This window comes from Cebus imitator, unplaced genomic scaffold, assembly GCF_001604975.1.
Source record: "Cebus imitator isolate Cc_AM_T3 unplaced genomic scaffold, Cebus_imitator-1.0 Scaffold36, whole genome shotgun sequence".
NCBI lineage: Eukaryota > Metazoa > Chordata > Mammalia > Primates > Cebidae > Cebus > Cebus imitator.
Window position 1 is genome coordinate 1,283,297 of NW_016107351.1, and position 26,292 is coordinate 1,309,588.

Consider the following 26,292-nt stretch of genomic DNA (forward strand, 5'->3'; position numbering starts at 1 on the left):
GGCCAATATGGTGAAACCCCACCTCTACTAAAAATACAAAACATAGCTGGGCATGGTGGCGGGTGCCTGTAATCCCAGCTACTTGGGAGGCTGAGGCAGGAGAATTGCTTGAACCTGGGAGGTGGAGGTTGCANTTTTTTGTATTTTTAGTAGAGATAGGGTTTCACCATGTTGACCAGGATGGTCTGGATCTCTTGACCTCGTGATCCACCCGCCTCGGCCTCCCAAAGTGCTGGGATTACAGGCGTGAGCCACCGCGCCCGGCCCCCCATAAATATCTTAAGAGCACAAGTCTTCAGCTCCCACTGCATGGCTTACAGTATCCTTCTATTAGAAACCCTTTGAAGTCTCCAGCCCCCAAATAAGAAGTGTCGTGCACGACACCTGTTGCACACAGCCCACCTCCTTACCTTGATGACTTAATGGGGGTGGACCCCTTTTCTGTACACGACCCTCTATTACTGCGCACGGCATGGCCCCCTACTGCGCACAGCCCACCTCTCTGCCAGGTGACCTAATGGGGTGGCCCCCTCGCTTGTGACTCGCGTGATTATGTATGCCCTATCACTAAGCCTATAGGGGATGACCTCACTCACGACTCTGCCCCCTACTGTACCTAATACAGATGCTTCTGGGCATTTGGGGCTCTCACTGATCTCCGCTCACAGGTAGCGTGGCCCCCCGAGTCCAGACGCTCTTCACCAGGTCTTCAGTGTCCTGTCTCTTTACTTCTGGAATCCTGCACTTCAGCACAGCAAGGGACACCCCACGACCCTGTGGGGCTGTACAGCCCTACATCTGGGGAGCTATAGGCCTGAGGTGGATGGGGCATAAGGTCCAACCATGGGCGAGGGGGCAGAGGACTAGGGTCGGGATCCGGCCTGCCAAGCAGTGGGTGGGAGGGCACAGGGCACAGGGTGGGGGTGGGAGATGCTGAGGGTGCTTCTGACCAGCCAGCAGGACCCATAGGGAGCAAGGCTTGAGCCACAGATCACAGGACCAGTAAGGCCTGGTCCACTCTCCTGAGGACACATGCAGGCCGCTGGAGGGGGTCTAGGCAGATGGGCCTTCTGGGAAGTACAGGTTGAAAGCTGTTCTTCCCTCGGCTGCTGGCAAGCAGAGAGTGGGCTCCAAGGGTAGGGGCAGAAAGCAGGGTTGACAGGGTGGCCAGGGGTGGTGGACTGACTGCAGGGCCAGGTCTGATAGGGACAATGTACTTGGCTGCCCCCAGAACAAACCAGGACCTTGCCTCCTGCTGTACCTAGCCACCCTTGACTCCAGCCTTTCCATGCCTCTGGGACCCAAGCTCTAGATGATCCAAAGTCTGGGGCCTGGATCCACAGCTACAATCACCAATTCCATACTCCTGGCCACAGAAGGTCCTCAGGACAGTGGTTCTAGACTTTCCTACAATGAAACACGGAACAAAGTAGGTTTTACACGGAGGCCGGGTGTGAGCGGGTACACACACATCTGTAACTGATCCCAAAGCCTTGGGAAGCAATGCTGGTCTTTGCTGGGCCACCGTGTACTTCTGTGACCCCAATCCTATCTCTTCCTATCCTATTTAACTTTTTTTTTTTTTTTTTTTTTTGAGACAGAGTCTTGTTCCATCGCCAGGCGCCAGGCTGGAGTTCAGTGGCGAAATCTCGGCTCACTGCAACCTCTGCCTCCAGGGTTCAAGCAATTCTCCTGCCTCAGCTTCCCGAGCAGCTGGGACTACAGGCGCAGGCCACCATGCCCAGCTAATTTTTGTATTTTTAGGTGAGACGAGGTTTCACCATGTTGGCCAGGATGGTGTCTATCTCTTGACCTCGTGATCCACCCGCCTCGGCCTCCCAAAGTGCTGGGATTACAGGCGTGAGCCACCGCACCCAGCCCCTATTCAACTTCTAAAAGGCGCCCGCGGCCGCATGCTGGCTGTCCAAGGTGACCTGTGGTTCAAGTCCCTTTCAGATGAAAGCGGAGATCTGCTGACATTGGTGTCTTCTCCAGACACACTGGGTTGTCCAAATTCTTTCCCTTGGCATTACCAGTGAGCCTCCGTGTCCTGCTCCCACGCCTGGGGGATGATGGGCACAGGTGACACGTTTTAGGACATGACAAAGTTTTCAGAAACAAAACAAGAAATGTTGGCCCTGAGTTCTTCGTTTCACGTGTGCTTCCCGAATTTAGCCACATGTTCTTTCCGATATTAACCGCCAGCGGCTTTTTGTAATAATCTTGGCAGGAAAAACAGCTAGCCAGAGTCCACTCAACGGACTTCAGGCCCGGTGGGTGGGTCGCACCGGGCAGTTCAAAAGACCCGGCCCAGGGACCGCGGAGGCCCCGCCCCGCCCGGCGCGCCCGCTCCTCTCGGCGAATCGCCGCAGGGCGCAGCAGCGATTTGCATGTCCCCGCCCCGTCTCCGGAGGCCGCCCTGCCATTGGCCCCGCCGCGCCCCGCCCTCCGCGGCCCGAGTTTCAAGTCCCGCGACCCCAGCACGGAGGGCGGAGACGGCGCGGACATGGAGCTGGGGCTCGCGGGTCGCCGCGCGCTGGTCACCGGGGCGGGCAAAGGTGGGCGGCGGGCAACGGTGGGCGGCGGGCAACGTGGGGGCGGCGGGCAAAGGCAGGCGGAGGACGCCCTCACGGAGCTGTACCCCGGCAGGCATCGGGCGTGGCACGGTCCAGGCGCTGCACGCGGCGGGCGCGCGGGTGGTGGCTGTGAGCAGGACCCAGGCCGACCTGGACAGCCTTGTCCGCGAGGTACGCGCCGCCGGGTCCCAGCGCGGCGAGGCGGCGAGCGGGGAGGGGCGCCAGCGGGCAGGGTCGGTAACCCCTGTGCGCGGCTCGGCCTCCCCTCGCAGGCGCTGCGCTTCTCACCGCGGCCTGGGCGCCCTCGCACCCACTCCCAGGGCTCGTGGTTTGCGTGGGCGGCCGCGTGGCCAGCAGAGCCGCCAGGGCCCTCGGGCTCGGAAAGAGGCCGAAATGGCTACACAGCAGGCCCGGGGCAGGAGGCGCTCGGGCTCAGAGGGGAAGTGACCCAGCAGGAGGCAGCGCCTGGCTGCGGGCCCAGAGCCCTGACCACTCCGGAACTCCTAACTCCTTTCCTTGTCGGCTGATAGGGCACCAGCCCCGGTCCCCGGCTGTGCTGCTTGCTGGGCACAGAGTCTCTGGTAACTTGCCTGCTGATACACACAGTGCCCTGGGATAGATCCTGTCTGTGTGGACCTGAGCGACTGGGAGGCCACCGAGCAGGCCCTGAGCAACGTGGGCCCCGTGGACCTGCTGGTGAACAACGCAGCTGTGGCCCTGCTGCAGCCCTTCCTGGAGGTCACCAAGGAGGCCTTTGACAGGTGAGCCTGTGGGAGTGGAGGAACCCTAGAGAGGGGCAGTCCCGGAGGCAGCAGCGCCAGCCTCTGACCAGGCTCTGTCCCTTGGCCTCTAGATCCTTTGAGGTGAACCTGCGAGCAGTCCTCCAGGTGTCGCAGGTGAGCTGCCCTCCAGGCTGGACGGGAACTCTGGTGAGTGCTGCCAGCTCTGCCTCACCCTCTCACTGCAATTCCAGATCGTGGCCAGGGGCTTAATAGCCCGGGGAGCCCCGGGGGCCATCGTGAATATCTCCAGCCAGGCCTCCCAGAGGGCAATAACTAACCACAGCGTCTACTGTGAGTGCCCCAGCTGTGCCCTCGGTCCCGCCCCAGCCCCAGCCCCAGCACCAGCCAGCTTGGGTTCCCCTTCACAGGCTCCACCAAGGGTGCCCTGGACATGCTGACCAAGGTGATGGCCCTAGAGCTCGGGCCCCACAAGGTGAGCAGCACTGGGGTGCCTCCCCCAACCTAGGGCACCCCACTCACCCTGCTGACCCCAGCTGTCCTGGTGTAGATCCGAGTGAATGCAGTAAACCCCACAGTGGTGATGACGCCCATGGGGCGGGCCAACTGGCTCGACCCCCAAAAGGCCAAGACTATGCTTGACCGAATCCCACTTGGCAAGTTTGCTGGTGAGTAGGGTGGGAGCCCAGCCAGCATGGCACCAGTAGCCCCTGTACCCGCCCTGGGCAGGGGTGGGAGGGAAAGATGAGTGGCAGCCTCCTTCATCTCTGCCCCATCCCTGCCCTGCCCACAGAGGTAGAGCACGTGGTGGACGCCATCCTCTTTCTGCTGAGTGACCGAAGCGGTATGACCACTGGCTCCATTGTGCCGGTGGATGGGGGCTTTTGGGCCACCTGAGCCCTCTCCACACACACCTCAGCCCCATGCCATGCCCATCCTACCCCCAATCCCTCCAATAAAACTGATTCCTCTGCTCAGGCTATGTGCTATTCCTAGGCTGCCAGCAGGTAGCTGAGGCTCGGGGCGGGGTGTGGTAATGCTGGCAGAGACCCATGAGAGCCACATTCCAACCAAAAGATGACCGTGGGGGCTGAGGGGGTGGCATAGTGGTGGTGTTAACAGCTCTCAGATGGCCAGCTTGCTGTGTGGGACTGGGAGGGAGGTAGGAGGTGGTGAAAGGCTGGCTCCTAAGGAAGGCAGTGAATTTCAGCACGGATGGCCTTGGGACCTGTCCAGAACCCTGGGGTGAGACAGCGTGTGCATGTAAGTTTTTGTCACCCGCTCTGTGAGTGTGCGGTTGGCTACTCTTCCTTCAGGCTAATAAGTAAGACAAAAGGGCAGCAAGGAAGACTTCAAGCTTCTCCATTTTGTCAATGACCTGAGCCAGTTTGCTGAATCAGACAATGGTTTTCAAATACTAGAAGAGCATTTCCTCAACTTGTGGTGCTGCTCACACTGTAATGAATACAGATACAGCATCCTGAAGTCTAATCTGCATTTTCTCCATCATCTTATCAAGTCTAGACACTTAACTATAAATCAAGCTCCAATGTAACGAGTTTGCCAATTCCCATGGTGTAAATACTCCCACCACAGCTGATTTCAAGCTATTGAACGTGGAGGTGGAAGAGATACCCTCAGCACCCTGTTACGTGGTGTCTGTGTCCATTGGTACCACAGATATACATAACCCGGGGCAGAGAAAATAGTAATGCGTGCAGAAATAACTAGGAAGTGATGTTGGTTGATTTTGCTTTTAATAAAACAAATTGTAAACTTCTATAATTGTTAATCGTGGTTAACAACTGACTGGCAAAATTCTTGAGAATTCCGCAGTCGGCTTAACTGAGCCAGAAGGAGCTGTCCCCACCCAGCACCAGGTGAAGCTGACTCTGGCCCTCACGGCACCCTCCGATCCTGAGTAACTCCAAGCTCCAAAACGTGGCTCGGGGCCCACTGTTTCAGGCTTCAGTATCGGCAGACTGTGCTGGGTCGCTGCTGTCTTCACTCTTCATGCCACACACCGACCCCTGCGCCTTTGTGCACCCTGTGCCTCCGCCTGAATGCCCCTCCTCCCAGTGCCAGCCAGAGGAGCTGAGGGATGTGGGGGAGGCTACCTCAGCTCCCATGAGGCTCTGAGAGGCCTGACCTGGTTTAGCCTCTTTTCAGACTGTCCCGGTCAGCACAACCGGAGCTGCCTGGTTGGCCACCTCTCCCGGAAATGTGCCCTCTCAGAGGCCGCAAATTGGCACGAGGGAGCCTCGTACACAGGCGTGCGATCATCCCAAGGGCTCAACGCACTTGCTATTGCTTTGATCTGGGTTGGCTCCTTTGGGGGCTGAGGAGTGCAGCAAGCCCCTCTTGCCTCTGGGTCCAGGGGAGGAAGCTTAGTGCTGCCCATCAGGAATCGACTCCGAGGCGCAGCTGGGGTGTGACCCACACGCTCTGCGTGGTCACTGGGGGGCAGTTAGGAGCAAACCCCGCCTAGGGCAGAAGGGCAGGTAGTGAGAGGCAGGAGGTGTAGGTAGAGAATGTTTATTGTATAAAATAAGAAGGGGCCGCCCCGCTGAGGGGCGCAATGGACAGAACTCCCCCCCACCCTCCCCACACCTGCCCCTTCAGCCCCGAGGGAGACCATGCTCCCTCCCGGCCTCTGGTGGGGGCCAGGGAAGGCTGGAGCCACACCCCAGAAAGAGGCGGCAGAGAGGACAGGACCCTGCCGCCCAGCCTCGTCCCCATGCTTCCCGCTGCCCACCCCCACTGCTCCCCACCGCCAACTCAGGGACACCACACGTCTCAACACAACAGCAGACACGTCTAGGGCTGCTCCCCTGCCAGCCCTCAGGCTCTAGAAGACAGTGCACTTCTTCCCTGGCTTTTTCACCGGGGGCGGGCAGAGCACTGCCCGGATCGCCTCGTCAAACACTGTCTTCAGGCCCCGCTGGGTCAGGGCTGAGCACTCCAGGTACTTCACGGAGCCTGACAGTGGTGAGGAGGGAAGACAGGGTGGGGTATTGGGGGGCCCTCCTCGAGCCTCCCTGCCCCTCCCCTGCAGGCCGCCAGCGCCTACCCACCGATCTCCCGGGCCATGGCCAGGCCCTGTGGGTATGTAATGGGGGCCAGCTTCTTGTCCCGCAGCCGCTCAATGGTGTCCTTGTCATCGCGGAGGTCCAGCTTGGTGCCCACCAGGAGGATGGGCGTGTGGGGGCAGTGGTGCCGCACCTCTGGGTACCACTGCAGGGACAGACCACTCTGACCCTTACGCTTGGGGTCTGCTACCCTAGCCCCGCCTGAGCAGGCCACGGCTCTCAGGCCCTTTTCCCCACTGCTCCAGAGACACTTGGCTCTTCTTCCTTCAAAGGGTGACCAGGGGTCTGGTGGGTTTGGTGGGGAAATGCCAAAAACAAACAGCCAGGGAAGCTGGAGACCCCCAGGACCTCCCAGTAAAGGCCCATCCCCCGCTCTCAGACTCCGTTCTGAGAGCTGTATCCACCACGGCTATGCCGCCCCATCAGCCCCCGCGGTCATCTTCAGATCCCACCCCATGTGCCTACCCCAGGAAGAACCATAGCTCAATTGCCTCTAAAGGACAACTGTCAGGGCAGGTTCTGGGGCAAGCCCTCCCCCACCAGGGCCCAGCCTTGCCCACCTTGGCACGAACGTTCTCGAAGGAGGCCGGGCTCACCAGGGAGAAGCAGATTAGAAAGACGTCCTTGGGAAGAAGGTGGGGGCCGGTGGAGTGGTCAGGGGGTCCCTGTGGGCCTGCTCCCTCCCCTGTCCGGACCTCAGGGACCCACCCAGCTCCTGGGGCCGGCCCTGTCACCTACAGTTTGGGGGTAGGAGAGCGGCCGCAGCCGATCATAGTCCTCCTGCCCCGCCGTGTCCCACAGCCCCAGGTTGACCGGCTTCCCGTCCACCATCACGTTGGCAGAGTAGTTGTCAAAACTGCAGAGCAGTGAGGGCAGGGTCAGGACTTGGGAGGGGTCCCAGAAACCCCCAGCCCCGCGGCTTGTGTCTTGGGGTTCACAAGTCTGCACGGAACTGGAATTCTAGTTGGCACTTCAGCCCCAGCCGGGAAGCTCAGGCAGGGCCACCTGAACCGGACCTGGAAGCCCAGGGGAGCCCCGGCCCGTGTCCCCCCCATGCCCTACCCACACGGAGGGCACGTGCTCTCCAGGGAAGCCCCCCACACTCACACGGTGGGCATGTGCTCTCCCAGGAAGCCCCCCACACTCACACGGTGGGGATGTACTCTCCGGGGAAGGCGTTGGTCGTGTAGCTGATCAGCAAGCATGTCTTCCCCACGGCGCTGCAGACAGGGCAAGCCACGTGGCTCCCGGGCCCGGCCTGGGACCCACTGCCCAGCAAGGGCAGCCCCCCTCCCCCGGAGCCAGAGGCGAGTTAGGGGCGTCTGAGGGAAAGGCGGGGGTCCCAGCCCACCAGATCCGCGGCGACCTAGGGCTGGAGGACGACCAGGGCAGGCCGGGCTCCGGGGACTGGGGTGGTAAATGGGGGCGCACCAACACTGGACCCCCAGGCAGAGCGGCGGAGGCCCCGACTCCGAGGAGCGGCGGCACGGGAGGGTGGGGCCGGCACAGGGTGCAGCCCAGGTGAGAGGCCTGGCCCCACCCACTGGGAGCACGGGGCGGCGGCCCCGCCTCGCTCGCAGCCAGCCCGGGCGGGAGCCGGGTGCATCAGGTGGGCCCGAGCCGGAGGCCCGCGGACCCCGCCCCGCCGCAGCCCGCCCTCCTCCGCCCTGGGGCGCTCGCCGCTCGGGCGGGCTCCGGCGGGGCCGCCTCTCGAGGACCCGGGCGCCATCCCCGCCCCGCCCGGGCTGCGCCCCGAGCCCCGGAGCCGCCCCCGCCCAGACCAGCCGGGCGGCCCGGGCCGCGCACTCACCCGTCGCCGACCACCACGCACTTGATGGCCTGCATGGGCGCGGGCCGGGCGGCGGCGGGCGCGGCCGCGAGCCGAGCTGCGGAGAAATGCCCGGCGCCGCAGCGGCCGCGGACCCGAGCGCCGACGAGCGGCCGGAGACAGCCGAGCGCCGCCGAAAGCCGGGCGCGGAGACAGCCGAGCGCGGCCGGCGGGGGCGGGGGCGGGGGCGGGGGCGGGGGGCGCCGGGCCGCGCGGCTGGGGGGCGGGGCCGCCCGAACCCGGGCACGGCTGCCGGAGCCGCGGCGCGCCCTCCTCCCGCGCGTCCCGGGCCCGGAGGTCTCGGCAGTTCCTCGGGGCGCCGCGCGGGCCGGAGGGAGCTCAGGACTGGAGCCGGAGGGGCGGGCCGCGCGCGCTGCGCGTTCTCGGGGACCTGCCCCCTGCCGCCGGGAGCCGGCCGCGAACTCGGGGTTCCGCAGCCGCCCGAACCCGCAGACGGACGCCCCCGCGGCTCTCCCGCCCCGCCGGGCAGGAGGGAGGAGGGCTAACGGCCGCACCCCGGCAGGGCGAGGGCGGAGGGTCGGCGCGCTCGGAGGGAGAGGCGGGGCCGGAACGTGTCACGAAGTGCGGACGCGCTGTATTTCCAATCCCGCCGCGCGCGGGCGGTCGCGGCGTTCAGGGTGACATCGCAAAGGGCGAGGGGAGACGCACCCGCGGGGCCCCTTCCCGGGGCGCTCCCAGGCGGCGGCGGCGGGACGCAGGGGCAGGGAGGGAGCCCTTCCCAGGCGCCTCCCGCGCGGTCGCCCCTCCAGTCGCCGCAACCCCGCTTGGACCCGACGGCCCGGGTCTCACGGGAAGGGGCGGGGCGGGCAGGACGCGGCCCCCGGTCCGTCTCGGCCGCTGCGCCGGGTCCTCCCGGCCCGCCTCACTTTGGGGGGCTCAGGGTGCGCACGGGGGAGCCCTGCACGTAGGCCAGGACGGCGTTCTGCAGGAAGCTCGCCCTCTGCGCCTCCTCGTCCCGGATGCGGGCGATCTCCGCCTCCCGGAGCCGCAGCTTCTCCCGCAGAGACGCGTTCTCGCTCTCCCTGTCCAGCAGCGCCTCCCGGTGGTCGCTCGCCATCACTGCCGGGCAAGGAGCGCCGTGGCAGGCCCCGCTCTCTGGGTGGCCTCATGTCCCTCCCGTCAGCGGGCGCCGGGAGGGCGAGGGTCTGGCTCACCTTTCAGCTGGCGCTCCAGGGCCGCCGCCTTCTCTCTCAGCGCCTCCTGGGCCGCCAGCTCCGCCTGCAGCCGGCCGTTCTGCTCCTGCAGCTCCACGCGCACCCTGCTCACCTCGGCCACCCTTTCCTGGTCCTTGTGGCTCAGGTCCTGACAGGAACGAAGGCTGGGGAGTGAGGCGAGGGGTCGGGGGCTAGCACCCTCGCCCCCCGACCCCCGCACCCCGCACCGGAGCCCCGGCTACCTGCTGCAGCTCTTCCAGGCGCCGCCGCAGGCCCTCCAGTTGCAGGCCCAGCTGGCTGGCCCGGGTCTGGGCCTCCACCACGGCCTGCTTCTGCTGCAGGCAGGCGCCCTGCGCCTCATCCCGCGCCTGCACCAGCAGACGCAGCTTCTCCTCCAGGTGAGCCAGGCGCTGTTGCTGTGGGCACAGGAGCCGCCACGGAGCTCACCTCCGGAGAGGTTTGCATGGGCACGACCCCACCCCTCCACCAGACTGGCTGCTCAAGATACTACGACTCATCTTGCTCTGAACCCACTCCTGGCAGGCACCTCCTGCAGATGCCCTCTAGACTCCCCTCCTCCCTCTCCAGTCACGCCACCCCTCCAGTTCCTCCATGCAGTCACAGGCTGCAGGGATGGGCCAAACCCCGCCACCATCGCAGGCCTGGATGCAAAGCTGAAGCCTCCCAGCAGTGTGCCGGGGGACAGATGTGTGACCTGACCTCAACACCACACTCCCGCCTCCCCACTCAAAGCCCCAGCTCTGGAGCCTGCATGTGGGAAGCAAAGCCAGGCAGCCTGGCTCCCCCAGAGGGTGGCGGGCATCTGTGGGCTCACCTCCTCCAGGCGGGCCTGGCTCTTGGCCTTGATCAGCTCCTCCTCGGCCTGGCCACGCTCACTGAGTGCTGCTGCTTTCACTCGGCTCAGCTCCTGCACATAGACGGCGTTCTCCTGCCAGCCTGTTCTCCTGTCCCTGGCCCACAGCCCTTCTCTCTCTGGCCCATTCAGGCAATCCTAGCTGGAGAGGCTCTCCTCTGCCAGCTTCCTGAGGGCCATGAAACTGCCCTGCCACCTGGCTCACTGGGCGGGGTTCCTACAGCCAAGGGAGCCTGAATGCCACCTACGTCCCTGTAGCTTCTTCGGCACACTGGTGGGTGAGTCCCAAGGTGGGCCTATGAGGCTCTGAGACCAGGAAGGGCTCTCGGGGGTCCTGAGGCTGTGAACACCAGGGGCTGCCTCCCTTGTTCAGCCCAGGGCTAAGGCAGAGCTCAGCCCCGCCTGGTGGGCACCCACCTCCTCCAGGGACAGCCGCACAGCCTCCAGCCTCTGCACCCGCTCCTGCATGGCCCTCTCGCTCTCTTCCAGGTGGCGGCTCATGTGCTCCACCTGTTCAGGCACAGGGATTGTGGGGCCAGGATGAAGAGCAAGGCCCCCTCTCTTTCCCCCATGGAATCCCCACCCTGGAGGGCAGGCGTCTCTTGGGAACCTTGTTCATTCTGAGAAAGCGCTGCCTCGGGTGGCCTAGCAGGAACCTGCCCTAGCACTCGTACCCTGAACGGGTGGGGCTGGGTGTCTCTTCAACACCAGCCTGTCCTATGGCTGAGGCATGGATGGGGTCCCCTCCCAGCCCCAGTAGGAGGTTCTGGGTCTGACATCCACTCAGGCTGGCAAAATACAGCCACCCAGTGACCCAAGGTGACAAAGGGAGCTCCCACCAGGTGTGGGACACCTGGGGACACCTGCATGACACCAAGGTCAGACACTGAGGTGTGTTAGAGGCCAGATGAGGCCAAGTGGGAGGGCACCTCCTTGATGCGCAGGCTTTCCGAGTCCTCCAGGCTCTGTCTGGACCTTCTCTTCTCCATGTCCAGGCGCTCTGGAAGTCCAGCAGGGCAGAGCATTTGTGAGCATCCCCTGGAGGCCCCCGTCCCCAATGTACCCATCCCCAGGCCCCTCCGCAGCAGGCCCGCCTGTGCCCACCCTCAGCCTGGATGGCCCGCATCTTCAGCTGGGCCGACATGCTGGTCAGCTCCTGCCTGGTTTGGAACAGCTGCTCCTGCTGACACTTGACTTTCCCCTCCAATTCGTCTACCTGGAAAGCCAGCAGCATGGAGGGAGGCTGTGACCCAGCCCTGCCGTGCCCACCCTGGGCTCCCTGGCTCCACCCCACAGCTACCTGGTTTTGCAGAAGCAGATTCTTCTCGTTGGCAGCAGACAAGTCTCTGAGGAGCTTAGACTCCCGCTCTGCAGCTTCCTGGGGGTGGGGGGGGGTGTGCACAGTGAGGGTCCCTCGGCCGCCACGCACCTCCCAGCCCACCCCTCTCAAGCCCTGCCCACCCACCTGCTGCTCCAGCCTGCGCTCCTTGGCCTGCCTCTGCGACAGGCTCAGCTGCTCCTGCTCCGCTGTGGCCAGGAGCTCCCCCAGATCCTGGGCCTTCTGCTCCGACAGAGCCAGGGCAGCCTCTGTCATCTGCAGCCTGCAGAGAGGAAGGGCAGCACCCCATCCCAGCTGGACTTCACCTGCCTTACAAAGGCCTCACTGTTCTCACTGTTGCCGGGAACCTAAATGCCAGCCAGCACCTGCCTCCTCCAGGAAGGCTTCCAGGTTACTGCCCCAGTCTCACCCCATTTCCCACCTCTGCTCTGTACACAGGACTTGCACACAGGCTCACATCACCCTCTTCTGCCCTGTGGCACATCTCTGAAGTATCCTGAAGCCACCCCCCATCCTTACTTGGCCTTGAGAGCATTGATGATGGAGTGCCTCTCGTTCAGGGCTTCCTGAAGCTGCCCTATGCGGGCTGCTGACGCTCTGTGGGCAGAGAGGGGGGTGCAGAGTAACCCCAGCCCCAGAGCACCGCCGTTCCCCCGGCCTTGGGGGCTGCTGTTCCTTAAGCATCTATGGTCGTCCGGGCACTGAGCCTCCAGCTGCCTCCTGGTGGCCTCACTCGTGGGCTCGGGTTGGGTCCCAGCTGAGTCTTGGGCCAGGACCTGAGCCCTGAAGCCTCACCCTGCCCCTGTGGCCCTGGGCTCACTCACCTGCTGCTCTTAGCCATCTCTTCCCGCTGTTTATCGATGGTCTCCATCAAGTCCAAAAACTGGGGACAGAGACAGCCGCAGCCTGTCAGGGCACCTGCAGCCTGTCCACCCAACCTTCTCAGGGGAAGGAGAGCAGGAGCCCAGCAAGGCAGCGAAGGGTTCCACCCACAGTGCCCCATCTCCTTCACAGGGAGGGTGGTTGCTACAGAGCAAGGCCTTGGGGCTCAGATGCCAGCTCCCCAAGGAAGCCCACCTGCAGGGAGTCAGACCAGATGGCTGCCCCTCCTTCCAGGTACCAGCCACTCAGGGAGGCTCCAGAGCCCCGAGGAAGGGAAGGCGGGCATACCGTGGAGCCGGGGGAGGCAGGACCCCCAGCCATGAGCAGCTCCAAGGCCAGCGAAGGCGCCATCCTCACCTGCTTGGACTTCTCCTCCCGGAGGCGCTGGACCTCCCTGCTGAGCACGTGAGTGCGGGCATGGTTCTCCTGGAAGGTGGTGAGCCGGTCCTGGTTGTGGCCCATGGCTTGCTCTGTCAGAAGGAGCTGTGTCAGCCAGACACAGTGGCCCACACATGTAATCCCAGCACTCTGGGAGGCTGAGGTTGGATCACCTGAGGTCAGGCGTTTGAGACCACCCTGGCCAACGTGGTGAAACCCCATGTCTACTAAAAATACAAAAAATTAGCTGGGCGTGGTGGCACACACCTGTAATCTCTGCTATTCAGGAGGCTGAGGCATGCGCACACGCGAAGACACACGCACACACACACACAGGCTGTATCACCCACGGCTGCTCAGCCTCAGAGGTGGCTGGTTTGCACCCAGTGGCTGGCTGCTTGGAAATCTATGCTATGCCGGGCACCCCCTCAGTGCATTGGGGTGGATGAGCTTCATGGGGTAGGGTCCTGAGCAGGAGGCGCCCGGTGCTGGGGGGCACGTGAACACGTGGGGCAGAGGTGGTACGGCCATCACAAAAGGCGAGGGCCATCCTGGGGCGTCTGGCCACCATCCCAAAGATCAAGGGGCACAGCGCAATGCTGAGGCGAACACTGTGCCCAGCTCACATTCTGGAAAGACCATGGCGTGTGGGGAGGCGGCAGAGGTCAGGAGCAATGACAACAGTCAGGCCAGCACTCGGGCAACGCCAGGGACGGCGCGGCTGGAGCCAGAGGCCAGGCAGGGCCAGCAGGAGGGTGAGCCCTTGGCACAGGGGCCAAGAGGCTGCCACTGTGTGTGGATGAGGGAGTATGTGGCCTGACACTGAGACATCAGCCGCAAGGACTTGGGGCTGCTGGTGGGTGGGAATGTGGAGGCCACACAGACCAGGCGGCCCCGCCCCACAGGACCCACATGCAGGGCCACAACTCAGGTTGACCACAGAGCAAATGCCAAGAAGCCCCTCCCTTGCCAAGGCCTGGGCCACCTGAAGCATCAGCACTGCCACCAAGGCCAGGGCTGTGAGCCACAGGGCCTCAGCTTCTGCAGCTATGAAATGGGCACCCCCACTGCACAGGTCATAAGAACTCATGAGCACACGGGGAGTCTTGGACAGTGCCCATGTGTGGCGAGCGCCAATCAAGTGCACCGAGACCCTCTGCTCCTTCCGATTCCTCAGGCTCTCGGGCTGCTCTCATCATCTGGTCCCAGGCCCAGCACCCCGCCCTCGGTGGACAGGCCTCTCTCAGAGGCTCATGTGTCATTCCACACAGCCCTGCAGCGTACCCACAGCTCTGAGGACATCTCCGGGGATGTTGTTCCCAGCCAGGTCCAGCCTCCACAGGGTTCTGTTGCTGGGGAGACAGTTCATGAGGGCCCGGCCCCCCAGGAGACCAATGTTATTCCAGCGCAGGTCTGGAAGGAAACCTGTAGTCACCAGATGGAATGCACCTGGTGGAGGGGGAGCTGGCCTGGCTGGTCCCCTAGCCCCTCACTTCCAAGAGCACAGGCAGTCTCGGAGGGATGAGGGACCCCGAGGCACCCTGGAGGCCTCACCCAGCTGCTGGAGAGTGGCATTGCCCTTCAGGGCCAGGGCCAGCTCCTCGGCGCCCTTGTGACTGATCTGGTTGTTGCGGAGGTCCAGCTGCTGCAGCGTGCCATTGGCCGCCAGGCCCCCGCAGAAGGTGGCGAAGGCATCATCCCACGTGCCCAGGTTGTTCCATTCCAGCGTGAGGCTGCAGGAAGGACAGGAGCCAGTGTTCGCCCAGGGGACTGCCTAGCCCATGGGGTCCAGGGCCTGGGGACGGTGTCGGCTGGGGCTGGAGGGGGTCTGATGATGGGCTGGAGCCTCTGCCTGCCTCTTGGGCAGCAGAACGATGTGCTCTGGGGCCAATCCACAACCACACAGAGAGGGGGCCTGGGGTGACGGTGGGGTCAGGACCACCACCCACCTCTGAATGGACTTGTTCTGTTGGAGAAGTTTTCCCAGAGCCTCAGCCCCGGTGGCTCGAAGGTTGTTACCCTAGGACAGAAACAGGCTGGTAGTCGCTGCCCTCGCCCTGACTGGTTCCGAATTTCCGCTCATGCCCTAAGGGCCCCAGTCAGCCAGTGGACAAGGCTGGGGTGCCCCCTGGGCGGAGGTGTGGCCTCCCCTCCTTCAGGGGGCTTCCTGGGGCCGGCTTGCTTGTTGCCGACGTGAACTCTTGCTCCAGAGACAGTCACTCAAATAGGAGGCCGGCGGAGAACGGCCTGGGGCACTTACAGTTTCCAGCCACTTGCCCAGACCCCAGGCCCCCGAGACCTGGCATCTTCCCACTCTCCTCTTGCCCTCGGGTGGCGCACTCGGACACCCAGAGTGCAGGTATCTCACCTTTAGGTCCAGAAAGCGCAGCACGGTGTTGGCACACAGGCCTCGGAGCAGCAGTGTGGCCCCTGTGTAAGGGGGTCGCGATTACTCCCTGCCCCTGCTGACCCCAAGACCCTCCCTGTGGGCCCCTTTTCAGGGCAGCTCCCTAGACCCAGGGAAGGACAACTGTCCCGGTGGTCTGGGTTGGCGCTGGCCAAGAGTCTCGCTGCGAAGCCGTGTTTGAAACACCTGCAGCCCCTGCAGCACAAAGCCGCGTCAGCACGCAGGCAACCAGGTAAGTCGCGGCAGGTTAAGGCCTCTTCCCCGATCAAAAAGAGGAACTGCCCTCCACTCCCAGGTGCAGGAACAGGCGCCCCTGCTCGCTTTAACGACGGTACAGAAAGAGGAGAGCCCGGAGAGAAGGCGGCCTCTGGGGCTGCCAAGGCAACGGCGTGGGCAGCTAAGGAGCAGCGTCCTACCCTGCCGGGCCTGCCCACCTTCCTCGCTGAGCATGCAGTCGCTCAGGACCAGCTCCGTACACAGCGTCTCCCTCGGCAGCAGCTTGCCCAGGGCCCTGCAGGTGTCCACCGTCAGGCTCTGCGTGGCCAGGTCCAGCCGGCCCCTGGGAAGCTGGTGCAGCTGCTGCAGGACAGCCTCCTGGGGCTCGGCCCCGCTCTCCTTGCACAAGCGGCTGTAGGAGCGCCGGAACTCCTCCATGACCCGCGGGGTCGGCAGGACCTCCTCCGCATGCTCCCGCAGCTGCTGAAAGGGAGCCGCCTGGTGCGGAGCAGCCCCGGCGCCGGGTACAGGAGACTGGGCCTCCGCTGACCCGGACGAAGAGCAATCAGAGTGGGCTCTGCGGGCGGGAGGTCCTGGGAGCGCGGGGCTGGGCGGCAGTCAAGGTCCGCTTTGGGCTGGAGCCCCGCGGTGCGTGGGGACCACCCGTGCAGGAAGGAGGCAGGCTCGTCGCGCGCCCCCTCCAGGCCCTGCGCGCCCGCAGCCCCCGCCCAAGTCCTCGCGACAGCCGCTTCGGGACCTCAGTATCCAGGAAGAACCAGGCGCGCCGGGAGCGGCCCCGGGAACTACAACTCCCAGCAGGCCCTGCGCTGGCGGCGCTAGTTGGGGGCCAATTAGAACAAAGGAACTGGCGCGCTCTTGGGGTAGCAAGCTGAAGGGGAGTAGCGCGCTCCAGTTTCATTGGCTAGGGTCATGAGGGTGGGGCTCCGGGGGGCATGCTCCAGGATAATTGGCTGAGGGACGTGAGGGTGGTGCCCCGGTAGGGCGCGCTCCTGGTTGATTGGCTGAGAGGCGTGAGGGTGGGGCTGCGGGAGGGCGCGCTTCGGGCTCATTGGCTGAAGGTAGGGGCGGGGCTCCGGGAGAAGGCGCTCTGGGGGCGCGCTCGGGTCTCATTGGCTGGGGGCGCGGGGCGGGGCTCCGGGGGGCGCGCGCAGAGGTGGCTGCCATGGAGGGAGCCGGAGCAGGAGCTGGTTTCCGGAAGGTGAGGGCCGGCGGGCAGGGGCTGGGCCGGCGTGGACGCTGCATCCCGACCCCACGTGTGACACTGTGAGGGCCCGAAGCCAGCCCCCGCGCCGCCCACCTGTACCTTTGAGGTTGGGCCCGTTCTCAGACCCCTACCCCGCCCCGCCAGCGCGCCCCGCGCTCTCCTGGGCGGGGGTCCCGCAGCAGTTAGAAGGGCGCGTGGGGCAGCCGGGGCTGCAGGAAGGTGGAGAACGTCTGCAGAAATAGGCGGGGGTAGGCGCCGTCCCGGCGGAGTCCAGGCCGGCAAAAAGAGAGGAGGAGCTGGGCCGCCGCCCTGCGCCCTGAGCCTGATTTCTCCTGTGAAGAGGAGGTCAGACCCCAGCACGGCAACAGTGAGACCGTCCAGCCCGAGGCGGCAGGACCTGGCCAGCCGCCAGGAACAGTAGCTCCCCTTTTGCCCGCTCCCCGGTGGGTGCCAGCACTGGGCTAAGTCCCAGGAACGCGTGGTGTCCTCGGTGCTCCACGTTACACACACTGGACACCTATTAACCCCGCCCGCCAGTGGGGAAACCGAGGCTCGGGTCGTTAAGTGATTCAGCAGGGCTAGGGTCAGACCCAGGCCGTCTGAGCCAGGATCCGCCAAGGCTGGAAGGGTGCCCCGCTCTTCCCTACCCCTGGTGAGTGGGGCTCCCTGGGGGTGTCATGTGCAGAGGACCCCCTCTGTGCAGGCAGAGTGGTTTCTGAGTCCTTCATTACTGTACCTGAAGGTTGAGGCACTGAGCTTCCTCGATGTCATCAGGGCCTCGTGGACCTCTGCGGCCTGGAAAGGGGAGGGTCTCAGGCCCTTGTGGACCCATCCTCAGGGGAGGACTTCAACCCTGTAGAGAGGGAGGGGGAATTCTTTCTGTGTCAGCCTCTTCTTTATCACCCAAGGACACCAGGGGCTCCGTGCAGGGTTGAGGGGGAGCGGAGGGACTCTAGGGGTGAAGCTGCTGAAGATTCTTGCCAGACAGAATTCAGAAAGAGAAAGTGACAGAGGCTTGGGCCACCTCACCGCTTGGTTGTGAGAATCCACCAGGTTAGGGTAGCCAAAAGGCCACAGCTGGAGAGAGGGCACTGGGCACACCCCGGGGGAGGTCATATGTTCTCTCCGTCAAGCCCACCTGACAACTAGGGCCCCAAGGCCTCTGGCCAGATCTGGAGTTGTGGTCATTACAGACGAAGAGCCTGAGGATGATGGGGAGCAGGGGGCCTGCAGCCCTGGCGTGGCACCCACAGGCCCCCACCCCCACCCGCACTGCTGGGCCTGTCTCCCGAAGCCACTGCCTGTGTATGGAGCGACCCCTTGGATTATCCAGGCAGCCCCGGCAGCTGCCACTCACTGGCGTGGTCTTCCTTCCCAGGCCTTCTGGGGCAATGGTGTTGGAGGTCTCAGAGCAGGTGGGGAAGTAGTGCCTTCTCTGCCTTTTCTGGTACCTTACAGGTAGAGCTGGCGGCAGGCAGCCAGAAGGACCAGCAGGTGGCACTGAGCTTACGCGGGTGGTGACCCGGACCCTGGCTGGGGGACAGTGAGGGCTCAGGACGAACCGGGATGCTGGGCCCTGCTACCCGCTGCTGTGGCACATTCACCTCCCGTGCCTCAGGGTTTCACCCACCCGCTGCTCTGCTTGTCACCTGTTGGACTGCTCTGGGTGAGGTGCTGTGAGCTCCCTGCTTCCCGCTGCTGGCAGCCTGGCCGGTCCTTCACCCACCTTCCCTTGTAGTGCCTGTTTCTGGGCTCCTGGGTGCCCACTGCCCCTGCCCCCAGCCCTGGGCACTCCATGCTGGCTCCTTTCCTAGCCCCTGAGGGCTGGTGCCTGCCCTGGGCCACCTCGCTGAGTCTCGTGGCTCCACCAGCCACCCGGGGCTGCCCTCCAAGTCTCAGCCACTGCTGCTGCTGCCGCCTCCGCTCTATGGACACCTCTTGTGTTTATGACAACACATCCCAAACCGAGCTCCCGAGTACACATGCCCACGCCCCCCAGCTCCACAGAACAGTGCTGTCCTTTTGGGGTCTTGGCATGGACTCCTGCCCTGTACCTGTCCTGCATGCTTCAGGAAGGCGGAAAGGCCCCAGCTCTGCAGCCTCCTCCCTGCCCCCCATCCCCTGGGCATGGTGGCCAGAAGGGTCCTTTCAAATGTCAGTACTGCTTTCCACAAAAAACCCAGAAAGGACTCCCAGTTTCCTGCCAGAGAGCTGGTCGGGCCCTCAGGCCCTCAGCATCTAGCCCACCCCTCCCTCCACTCTAACCTGCGGACCTCGCTGGTGCAGCCTGGCTCTGTGCTCCCAGACACCAGCACCTCCTGCAGGACGATAAGCACCAGGGCGAGACCGGTGGAGCGGACCCAGCACACTGAACAGAGTTGGCCAAGCAAGGCCTTACTGGTGTGACTCCCTCAGGCCAGCCCACCCAGGGAACAGCCGCCTCCAGCCTCCAGACCCAGGCGGGCTCTGCCTTCCCTGCCTCCTCAAAAGGAAAGGAGATCCATGGCCCTTGGCTGGGGACGGGAGTGCAAGATTATGCCAGACTCGACAAGGCCTCTCCTCTCTCCCCTGGAGCCCCAGCAGGCTGGGCCTGCTCCCACATCTGCGACCACTCACTCTGCAGGGCAGCTCCCTGACAGACCCTGCAAGGGGCCCTGACACCTGTGGAGCTGACCACAGACCCTGCTCTTCCAGCTTCTGCCACCCTAAGCACTGGGCAGGCGCTTGTCCCCTGCCCTGGGAGAGACCCAAGCACAGAGGGCATCTCCAGCTGGAAATCACAGCCACTGTCACCCAGAGTGATCACCACCCTAGGGGTGTGGGGGAGGGCAGGGCCTGGCAATGACACCCCCCTCTCCTCCAGGAGCTGGTGAGCAGGCTGCTGCACGTGCACTTTAAGGATGACAAGACCAAAGGTGCGGGTGGGGTGCAGGTGGGAGGGGGTTCCTGTACCTGTCCTGTACCTTTCCCACAACTCTACAGGGCCAAGGCCTTGGGGAGGGTGGGGTGCAGGTGGGAGGGGGTTCCTGTACCTGTCCTGTACCTTTCCCACAACTCTACAGGGCCAAGGCCTTGGGGAGGGTGGGGTGCAGGTGGGAGGGGGTTCCTGTACCTGTCCTGTACCTTTCCCACAACTCTACAGGGCCAAGGCCTTGGGGAGGGTGGGGTGCAGGTGGGAGGGGGTTCCTGTACCTGTCCTGTACCTTTCCCACAACTCTACAGGGCCAAGGCCTTGGGGAGGGTGGGGTGCAGGTGGGAGGGGGTTCCTGTACCTGTCCTGTACCTTTCCCACAACTCTACAGGGCCAAGGCCTTGGGGAGGGTGGGGTGCAGGTGGGAGGGGGTTCCTGTACCTGTCCTGTACCTTTCCCACAACTCTACAGGGCCAAGGCCTTGGGGAGGGTGGGGTGCAGGTGGGAGGGGGTTCCTGTACCTGTCCTGTACCTTTCCCACAACTCTACAGGGCCAAGGCCTTGGGGAGGGTGGGGTGCAGGTGGGAGGGGGTTCCTGTACCTGTCCTGTACCTTTCCCACAACTCTACAGGGCCAAGGCCTTGGGGAGGGTGGGGTGCATCTGGAGCACCCAGCCAGGGCAGTGGGCAAAGGTCCCAGATAACCTCCTCCCGTCTTGCAGTTAGTGGGGACGCACTGCAGCTCATGGCGGAGCTACTGAAGATCTTCGTTGTGGGTGAGCCCAGGGCCCAGGCTCCCTCCCAGGCACAGTGTTGAGGATTCCTTTGTTTTTCCCACGGGAAAACCAAGACACGTTTTCCCGTTCCCCACAAGGGCCTGAACTTGGTCTCCTGATCCTGTTGGTCAGGTGCTAGAGCCTGGTTCTGGGGGCTGCCCGTGGATGTGGGTGGGGACACTGGCCCAGGCTGAGGCCCTCGGTGGGCCCAGGTTTGAGATCTCCCAGCATCCCCCACTTCTTGAGTTTCTCACTGCAGAAGCAGCAGTCCGTGGGGTGCGGCAGGCCCAGGCAGAAGATGCCATTCTCGTGGATGTGGACCAGCTGGAGAAGGTGCTCCCGCAGCTGGTGGGTGAACACGGGTCGGTGCACAGGTGGGGGTGCCTGGCTGGTGGGCTGCCCCTAAGTGCTTCTCTCCCCACAGCTCCTGGACTTCTAGGGATCTCAGCTGTGGCTGAGGCCACCCCAGGGAAGCCCCTGGTCCACAGAAGCAGGTCTTGTGTTTCTAGTGGCTTCTGGTTGCAGACGAAGAAGGACCTGAGGGATTTGGAGCTGATTCAAACAAGCTCCCAAGATTCTCCAGCCTTTGCAGAGGGACAGGACTGCAGTGCACTGCCACCCTTGGAGTGCCCACTGGGGAAAGGCCCATGGGGAGTCCCTGCCTGTCCCCTGGGGTCCTACAGGCAAGTGCTGGGAAAGGCCCAGCCAGCAGCCAGCAGGTAGACTGTTTACAAACAGCAGCCGGCAGCGCCGCCTCCTGGCCACATTCCTGCCACTGACATCAAAGCTGATGTGACCCTCCCAGCCATCCGGTATTCCCCTTGGAAAATGGTTCCCCAGGCTATAAATTTGTTCTCACAAAGCAACATCAATAAATCAAAACTGTCTCTCCCAGCCTGGCCGTCTTGTTGCCATTAATCACTGAAGTCAGACTGCTTCAAAGCCACACTCCCTGTGTGCGCCCTTCCACCCCTGGTAAGACGAAAGCAAAGCACTGGACAGGCTGACAGCATGTGTGCCAGGGGCTGGGGCAGCCACAGGGCCTGACACTAGTGGGCAGTGGCTTCCATGAACATTCTTGTGGCTGCAGACAGGACCAGGATGCATAGGGTGAGAGGGACCCTGGCCCAAGGCCCTGCTGAAACAGAGAAAGGGCCTCCCTTTCCCCAACACCAGCCCCAAGCAGTGCTGGGGGGTATGGGTCAGCCCCCTCAGGCCATGCCTCCTGCCCACTTTTGGAAACACGGGGCTATGGGACCTGCCTGGATGCCCCGTCCAGGTCTGGCTGCCCTCTGATTTTCAGAAGTCTCTGGCATGAGCTACACCGGTGCCAACGCCTGGGAAGCAGCAGGGCCTTGGGCCACTTCCCCTCCAGCGCCCTGCCAAGTGCCTTAGCCCCCCTCACTTCAGCTCCCCAGTTAAAAGCCCAGAACTATGAAGACCCAAGGGGCTCTCAGCTGAGCACCATCCTGGGGCCCCATGCAGGGAGGGTTAGAGCGCAGGGAGTCAGGTTCCAGGGTGGGAAGGACAAGAGCTGCCTCTTGGGGATCACTGGAGGCGGCCCAGCCTCTCCTGCCGTGGTGCCCTAAGACAGCTTTGGGGTGAGCCTCTCCATCGTTGATTTAGCCCCACTGGCCCAGGCCAGGCAGAGCTGCCGCTGGGATCTACCCCTTCCCCACCCAAGGAGGTCTCGGTTTGAAAGCCCTGGGGAGCCCGTGGAAGTCGTTAGGCTTGCTGCGGACGCTGCTACTGGGCGGCCAGGGCCAAAACCCAGCACTGCAGCCACGCCACCGCGGGAGGCCCAAGGCCAGGCCCTGCCTACTAACTCCCCCAGCTCCTGGCCCGGGCTTGGCTCCTGGGTTGTAGGCAGTCTGCCCAAAAAGCCCTTTTTCCAACACTTCTGTTCCCCTGGGAGGAGGGGTAAATACTGTTGGGAGACCCACTCGGGTTCAGGATGCACACCTCGGCCCAGCGAGTGGCCACCGGGGCCCACACCGTGGACACTCCAGTCCGGCCAAGTCAGGGTGGAGGACGGGGGCCCTTGCTGGAAGAGGTACGACAGGAGGCACTGAAGGATGCAGAGTCTTTATTCCTGCTGGCAGGGGAGGTGGTCCTGTGGCTGGTGGGCACCTCAGGCTGGCAGCTCTCACCTCTTGCTGGCTGTAGTGCAAACACACCAGGGTGACCACAGGCTCTGGGCTCTCGCTGCCCAGCCACCTGCTCACTGGCCCGGCTGAAACTCTCGTTCCTCCACCCCCAGCTGCAGCACCCAGCCCCCCTGTCCCCCAACCAAATTCAGAACGAGGCCCCCCATCTCCGACTCGGCTACAGCACCCTGCGCCCCCTCACCGTACTCCACCTGGTCGAAGCACCCAGCCCCCCGCCCTCCACCCGGCTACAGTACCTGGCAGCTTCAGCCACTTGGGCACCTTGCCTAGGCTCCTCTTCACAGGTGGGACCATCCCTGAGATAGGCTCAGCGGGGCCCAGCGCCCCCTCCTCAGCAGGTGGCTCAGACTCAGATGCAGGGTTAGGGGCTGGCACTGGGGAAGGGGACCCGGCGGCTCTGGACAGGTACCTGGGGGGAGGCAAAGACACAAGGTGGTGGGTGCCGCAGAGAGAGGAGCTCCCAAACCCACCAGCGCTTACCTGGCCACCAGCACGTCGGCCGCAGATGGGGAGATGGTGTGCTCCAGCAGGCCAGGCTCCAGGTAGACGCCTGCAGAGAAGCCCAAGCCCACCCTCAGCCTCAGAGAGGCCCACCCTTACCTGCCCAGCATCCAGCCACCTGCCCTCGGCTCTGGGAGCAGGGTGGCCAGCAGGTGGCTGTCCCAGCCCTCCCTCGGGGAGGTGGGTATTGGGAGCCGCAGACCTCCCTTCCAGACCCAAACGAGGCCCCAGACTGAATGCGCTCTGGGGCAGCTGGCTTTGAGGTCCCAGAAGGGCTGGTCAGGCTCCGAAGCCCCAACCACTGACACTCACCTGCTGGTTCCTTGGCTCCAAAGTGCACCAGAGCAGCCGGGAAGAGGTTCGCCTGCAGGGAGGGCGGGAGGCTCAGGAGCTGGGCAGGCACCGTGGGCACAGCACCCCTCCTGCTGTGGAGGCAGCCACACCCCCAGGCCCAGGCCCTGCTGATGGCCACAGCTCCACCCTCAGGCAGGCTCCACCTGCCCGGCCCCCATGAGCCCCTCATTGCCCAGCTTCCTGTCCCAACTCTGGCACCAATCCTACCACTGTAAGCAAGGCCAGGGCATCCTGGGACCACCAGCACCCTCCCTGGGACCACCCCAAGCCCCAAGCCAGCTACAGGCTGGGGCCCCGACAGCCCCCAACTCATGCAGTGTCACAGTCCCCCCTGCTACGGACTCTGCACCCGAGGAAGGTGGGGCGGGGCAGGGACCACTGTGGACGGCTGCAGCTGCCAGGCCCAAGGCATCCCCCTCCTGGCTCCAGGCTGCTCAGGGCCACAGGCTGGGGTGGGGCTGAGGGATGTTAAAAGATTAATAAGAGGAAGCTTCAAAGGCCAGGCCCAAGAACGCTGAAACCTCAGCCTCCAGCCGGGGGCCGGGGACACAAACAAGGGCCGTGAATGCTTTGAAAACCCAATCGTGCCGCCTGGGATCAAAGCCTTGTGAGGAGAGCAGGGCCTGTGGGGTGGGCAGGGGCTGCCCCAGTGGCCCTGGAGAGGCGCCGGAAGCTGGGGAGCCAGGAAGGGGGCACCAGGAGGACAGCGCCAGGAGCCGCCATGGTCTCAGCCTCACAGACGGAGAGCGCCATGGGGCCTCCAGGATTCACACCCAGGCTGCAGCCGCTCACAGAAGCCCAGGGGACACTGCCTGGAGGCCGCTTTGGGCACCGGAGGCCTGGCCAGCCCCATCTGTGTCCCACCTGCCGCCGGGCAAGAGGAATCCCTCAGAAGCCACCGATGCAGAGGCACCTGGTTTTCATCACTGCCCCCACAGGCCATGACCCTCCCAGCACTGCCCTGCGGGATGCACAGAAAGGGGCAGCTGGGGCTCAGGAACGCGAGGAGAGGGAAGTAGGCCTGGCAGTCAGTGGCAAGGAGGCTCGGCAGACTGGGTGGCATGGAGGCTGCAGTGATGGACCCCAGAAAAGGAGCCTCCCAAAGTCTCCTGTCACCTCCATCTCCCACTGTTGGAAACCGTGCTCTCTGCCCTAGTTTCCAGGGGCCACTTCAGCAAGGGACCAGGGTGGATGGAGCCACCCGTCACGAAGCTGGGTCTAGTCACGGAATGTGAGTCACAGTGGACACTCCCCCGCCGCCACCCAGAGCAGGGCCCAGAAAGGGCCTTTGAGGGAGGCGCAGGCTGAGGGGCCTGTCCCCACCAGCACTGTCCTGGCTCCCTGGGCTGACAGGGAGAAGAAGAGCGCCACCCTGCCCTGACACACCGGAGGGCCTGGGACAGTGCACTTATCTTTGAAGATATCTCACTTATCTTTAAAAAGATAAGTGATGTGAGATGACATCAAAGGCGGGTCTAGTCCAGTGTGATTCCTCAAGAAATGAGAACACAGACCACACACACAAGTGACCCTGCCACAACAGGAGCCTGAGAGGGGCCAGCCCAGCCACCCTGGAGCCAGCCCCTCCCTAGCTGTTGCCCAGCCCCTTGCCACACTCGGTGTTGCCAGGAAGAGCTTCCGAAAGGAGGTCCAGGCCAACCCCCGTGGGCAGCGACTCTGCAGGAGCAGCACACACAGGTGGCCGCGCGCTCCAGCCGTCCCCATGGGCAAGAACGGCACCACCCTCTGGAGAAAGGCAGCCAAGAGAGAAGGCGGGGGACCACAGCCATCCTGCTTCTGCAAGACCATGAGGTGATGAGGAACATTTCAGAGGCCCAGGTGGGGTAGGGCCTGGTCAGGGGAAAGGCGGTAGCCTGTCGGCCGCAGAGAGGCCCCAGCGGTGGGCAGCACAGCAGTGCAGGGGGGGAGCTGCTCTGGGAGGAGAGGGAGGAGGGCAGGACTGGCTAGGGGTAGGTGCCCAGCAGGCACTCAGGCTGGAAGTGCCAGGCACGCCCTGCCAGGCAGGTGGCTTGGGGAGTGGGGAACCAGGCAGCAAGGGATCCCTATGTCCTGGTCCCCTGAGACAGCCTGAGAGCTCCAACAAATGGAGGGTGTTAGGAGCCAGGTCTGCCCCCAAAGCCAACGGAAGGAAGCCCAGCAGGTCTTTCAAGATAAGTAAGGTGAGATGACATCAAAGGCGGGTTTGTTCCAGTGTGAATTCTCATGAGATGAGGACGCAGAACGCACACAGACATAACTCCTGCCAGCCACGACAGAAGCCTGAGAGGGGCCAGCCCAGCCATCCCGTGAGCTTGGACCCCAGGCCTCCGGGATGGTGGGCCTTTGTCACAGCTACCCCAGTGGACTCAGGGTTCCCCAGTACATCCAGCCCCCAGGAGGGTCCCAGTGGGGTGAGGGCAGTGGAATGGGGACCACAGGTGGGACAGGGAAGGAAGCCCGAGAATCTCCTCTCACACCCACAGGCCCTCTGTGGCTCCCCTCCCCACTCCCACCTCCAAGAGAAAGGTCCAGCCACTCCACCCCCAGGACCAGAAAGGAGGGCTGGCCCCGGGGCTTCCTGCAACCCAGAGCTGCCTCCCCCGCTCCAGACACAGGGTGGCCACCACCAGACCCCCTCGGGAGGGGGATGGCCACGCCTGGAAGGAGGCCCTGACCAGGGAACTCGCCGCCCAGTACACTCAGCCCATCATGGCCGGCGCCGGCACTGGAGCCGAGTCTCACCTGATCCAGGCCAGGTGGACGTACACAGGGAGGGCTGTGGCCAGGGCTCAGTCCCCAGGGCAGGTGCCTGTCTGTGGGCCCCCACCCCTCGTCTCTTGTTTTGCTCTGGACA

At 63.8% G+C, this 26,292-nt stretch overlaps 5 protein-coding genes across 21 annotated transcripts in view; 2 read left to right on the forward strand and 3 right to left on the reverse strand.

The window, feature by feature from the left end:
• Positions 1-2,447: 2,447 nt before the first annotated feature.
• On the forward strand, positions 2,448-5,070 carry DCXR (dicarbonyl and L-xylulose reductase). Of its 2 annotated transcripts, none has more exons than XM_037737163.1 (8): positions 2,448-2,558; positions 2,650-2,747; positions 3,183-3,337; positions 3,430-3,472; positions 3,550-3,649; positions 3,727-3,791; positions 3,867-3,984; positions 4,836-5,070. In XM_037737163.1, exons 1-8 carry the CDS (start codon positions 2,507-2,509, stop codon positions 4,838-4,840), a joined length of 636 nt encoding a protein of 211 aa, XP_037593091.1. In that variant the 5' UTR covers positions 2,448-2,506; the 3' UTR covers positions 4,841-5,070. The 2 variants fall into 2 exon arrangements, with proteins under 2 accessions (XP_037593091.1, XP_017380289.1); XM_017524800.2 differs by lacking the exon at positions 4,836-5,070 and adding an exon at positions 4,110-4,296 and having other exon boundaries at positions 2,498-2,558.
• A 762-nt stretch (positions 5,071-5,832) lies between these two features.
• RAC3 (Rac family small GTPase 3) lies at positions 5,833-8,351 on the reverse strand. Of its 2 annotated transcripts, none has more exons than XM_017524801.2 (6): positions 8,216-8,350; positions 7,554-7,625; positions 7,144-7,261; positions 6,966-7,028; positions 6,391-6,550; positions 5,833-6,295 (listed from the first exon to the last, which is right to left on the reverse strand). In XM_017524801.2, exons 1-6 carry the CDS (start codon positions 8,248-8,250, stop codon positions 6,165-6,167), a joined length of 579 nt encoding a protein of 192 aa, XP_017380290.1. In that variant the 5' UTR covers positions 8,251-8,350; the 3' UTR covers positions 5,833-6,164. The 2 variants fall into 2 exon arrangements, with proteins under 2 accessions (XP_017380290.1, XP_017380292.1); XM_017524803.2 differs by having other exon boundaries at positions 6,093-6,295; positions 6,387-6,550; positions 8,216-8,351.
• Positions 8,352-8,808: 457 nt separating this feature from the next.
• LRRC45 (leucine rich repeat containing 45) lies at positions 8,809-16,306 on the reverse strand. 4 transcript variants are annotated; one of them, XM_017524791.2, is made up of 17 exons: positions 15,723-16,306; positions 15,250-15,311; positions 14,831-14,901; positions 14,436-14,614; positions 14,166-14,294; positions 12,861-12,973; positions 12,446-12,504; positions 12,141-12,218; positions 11,748-11,883; positions 11,583-11,660; positions 11,387-11,498; positions 11,212-11,282; positions 10,700-10,792; positions 10,244-10,336; positions 9,651-9,824; positions 9,409-9,556; positions 8,809-9,313 (listed from the first exon to the last, which is right to left on the reverse strand). In XM_017524791.2, the coding sequence occupies exons 1-17, from the start codon at positions 15,940-15,942 to the stop codon at positions 9,117-9,119; spliced, it is 2,013 nt and encodes a 670-aa protein (XP_017380280.1). In that variant the 5' UTR covers positions 15,943-16,306; the 3' UTR covers positions 8,809-9,116. The 4 variants fall into 4 exon arrangements, with proteins under 4 accessions (XP_017380280.1, XP_017380278.1, XP_037593089.1 ...); XM_017524789.2 differs by having other exon boundaries at positions 8,962-9,313; positions 15,705-16,306; XM_037737161.1 differs by having other exon boundaries at positions 8,962-9,313; positions 15,792-16,287.
• A 321-nt stretch (positions 16,307-16,627) lies between these two features.
• CENPX (centromere protein X) lies at positions 16,628-21,309 on the forward strand. Of its 9 annotated transcripts, none has more exons than XM_037737164.1 (7): positions 16,628-16,723; positions 18,188-18,223; positions 18,348-18,395; positions 19,593-19,644; positions 20,362-20,444; positions 20,675-20,763; positions 20,840-21,309. In XM_037737164.1, the coding sequence occupies exons 1-7, from the start codon at positions 16,688-16,690 to the stop codon at positions 20,871-20,873; spliced, it is 378 nt and encodes a 125-aa protein (XP_037593092.1). In that variant the 5' UTR covers positions 16,628-16,687; the 3' UTR covers positions 20,874-21,309. The 9 variants fall into 9 exon arrangements, 8 of the variants coding, with proteins under 8 accessions (XP_037593092.1, XP_037593095.1, XP_037593096.1 ...); XM_037737165.1 differs by having other exon boundaries at positions 16,650-16,723; positions 20,362-20,415; XR_005199497.1 differs by having other exon boundaries at positions 19,593-19,661; positions 20,362-20,763.
• A 1,175-nt stretch (positions 21,310-22,484) lies between these two features.
• The window catches only part of ASPSCR1 (ASPSCR1 tether for SLC2A4, UBX domain containing), a 39,644-nt gene continuing 35,836 nt past the window's right edge, over positions 22,485-26,292 (reverse strand). For all 4 annotated transcript variants that reach the window (XR_001823953.2, XM_017524793.2, XM_017524794.2 and 1 more), the window contains 4 exons: positions 23,397-23,448; positions 23,064-23,133; positions 22,820-22,992; positions 22,485-22,575 (listed from right to left, as the gene is read on the reverse strand). Coding sequence is in view for 3 of the 4 variants with exons in the window: in XM_017524793.2 (XP_017380282.1) it covers positions 22,562-22,575; positions 22,820-22,992; positions 23,064-23,133; positions 23,397-23,448 (309 nt within the window). In the remaining variant the exon portion in view is untranslated. The remainder of the gene's footprint in view (positions 22,576-22,819; positions 22,993-23,063; positions 23,134-23,396; positions 23,449-26,292) is intronic.

Coding starts and splice junctions, on each gene's coding strand:
- CENPX (XM_037737164.1), top strand. CDS start 16,688: ATGGAGGGAGCCGGAGCAGGAGCTGGTTTCCGGAAG. Junction 18,224..18,347: donor GCAGCCAGAAGGACCAGCAG/GTGGCACTGAGC, acceptor CCCGTGCCTCAG/GGTTTCACCCACCCGCTGCT. Junction 20,445..20,674: donor GGGCCCAGGCTCCCTCCCAG/GCACAGTGTTGA, acceptor TTCTCACTGCAG/AAGCAGCAGTCCGTGGGGTG.
- LRRC45 (XM_017524789.2), bottom strand. CDS start 15,942: ATGGAGGAGTTCCGGCGCTCCTACAGCCGCTTGTGCAAGGAGAGCGGG. Junction 12,505..12,860: donor GGGAGGAGAAGTCCAAGCAG/GTGAGGATGGCG, acceptor CTCTGTCCCCAG/TTTTTGGACTTGATGGAGAC. Junction 10,793..11,211: donor AAAGCCTGCGCATCAAGGAG/GTGCCCTCCCAC, acceptor GTGCCTGAACAG/GTGGAGCACATGAGCCGCCA.
- RAC3 (XM_017524801.2), bottom strand. CDS start 8,250: ATGCAGGCCATCAAGTGCGTGGTGGTCGGCGACGG. Junction 7,626..8,215: donor TGCGTGGTGGTCGGCGACGG/GTGAGTGCGCGG, acceptor CCCTGTCTGCAG/CGCCGTGGGGAAGACATGCT. Junction 7,262..7,553: donor GGAGAGTACATCCCCACCGT/GTGAGTGTGGGG, acceptor ACTGCTCTGCAG/TTTTGACAACTACTCTGCCA.
- DCXR (XM_017524800.2), top strand. CDS start 2,507: ATGGAGCTGGGGCTCGCGGGTCGCCGCGCGCTGGTCACCGGGGCGGGC. Junction 3,792..3,866: donor TAGAGCTCGGGCCCCACAAG/GTGAGCAGCACT, acceptor GTCCTGGTGTAG/ATCCGAGTGAATGCAGTAAA. Junction 3,985..4,109: donor CCCACTTGGCAAGTTTGCTG/GTGAGTAGGGTG, acceptor CCCTGCCCACAG/AGGTAGAGCACGTGGTGGAC.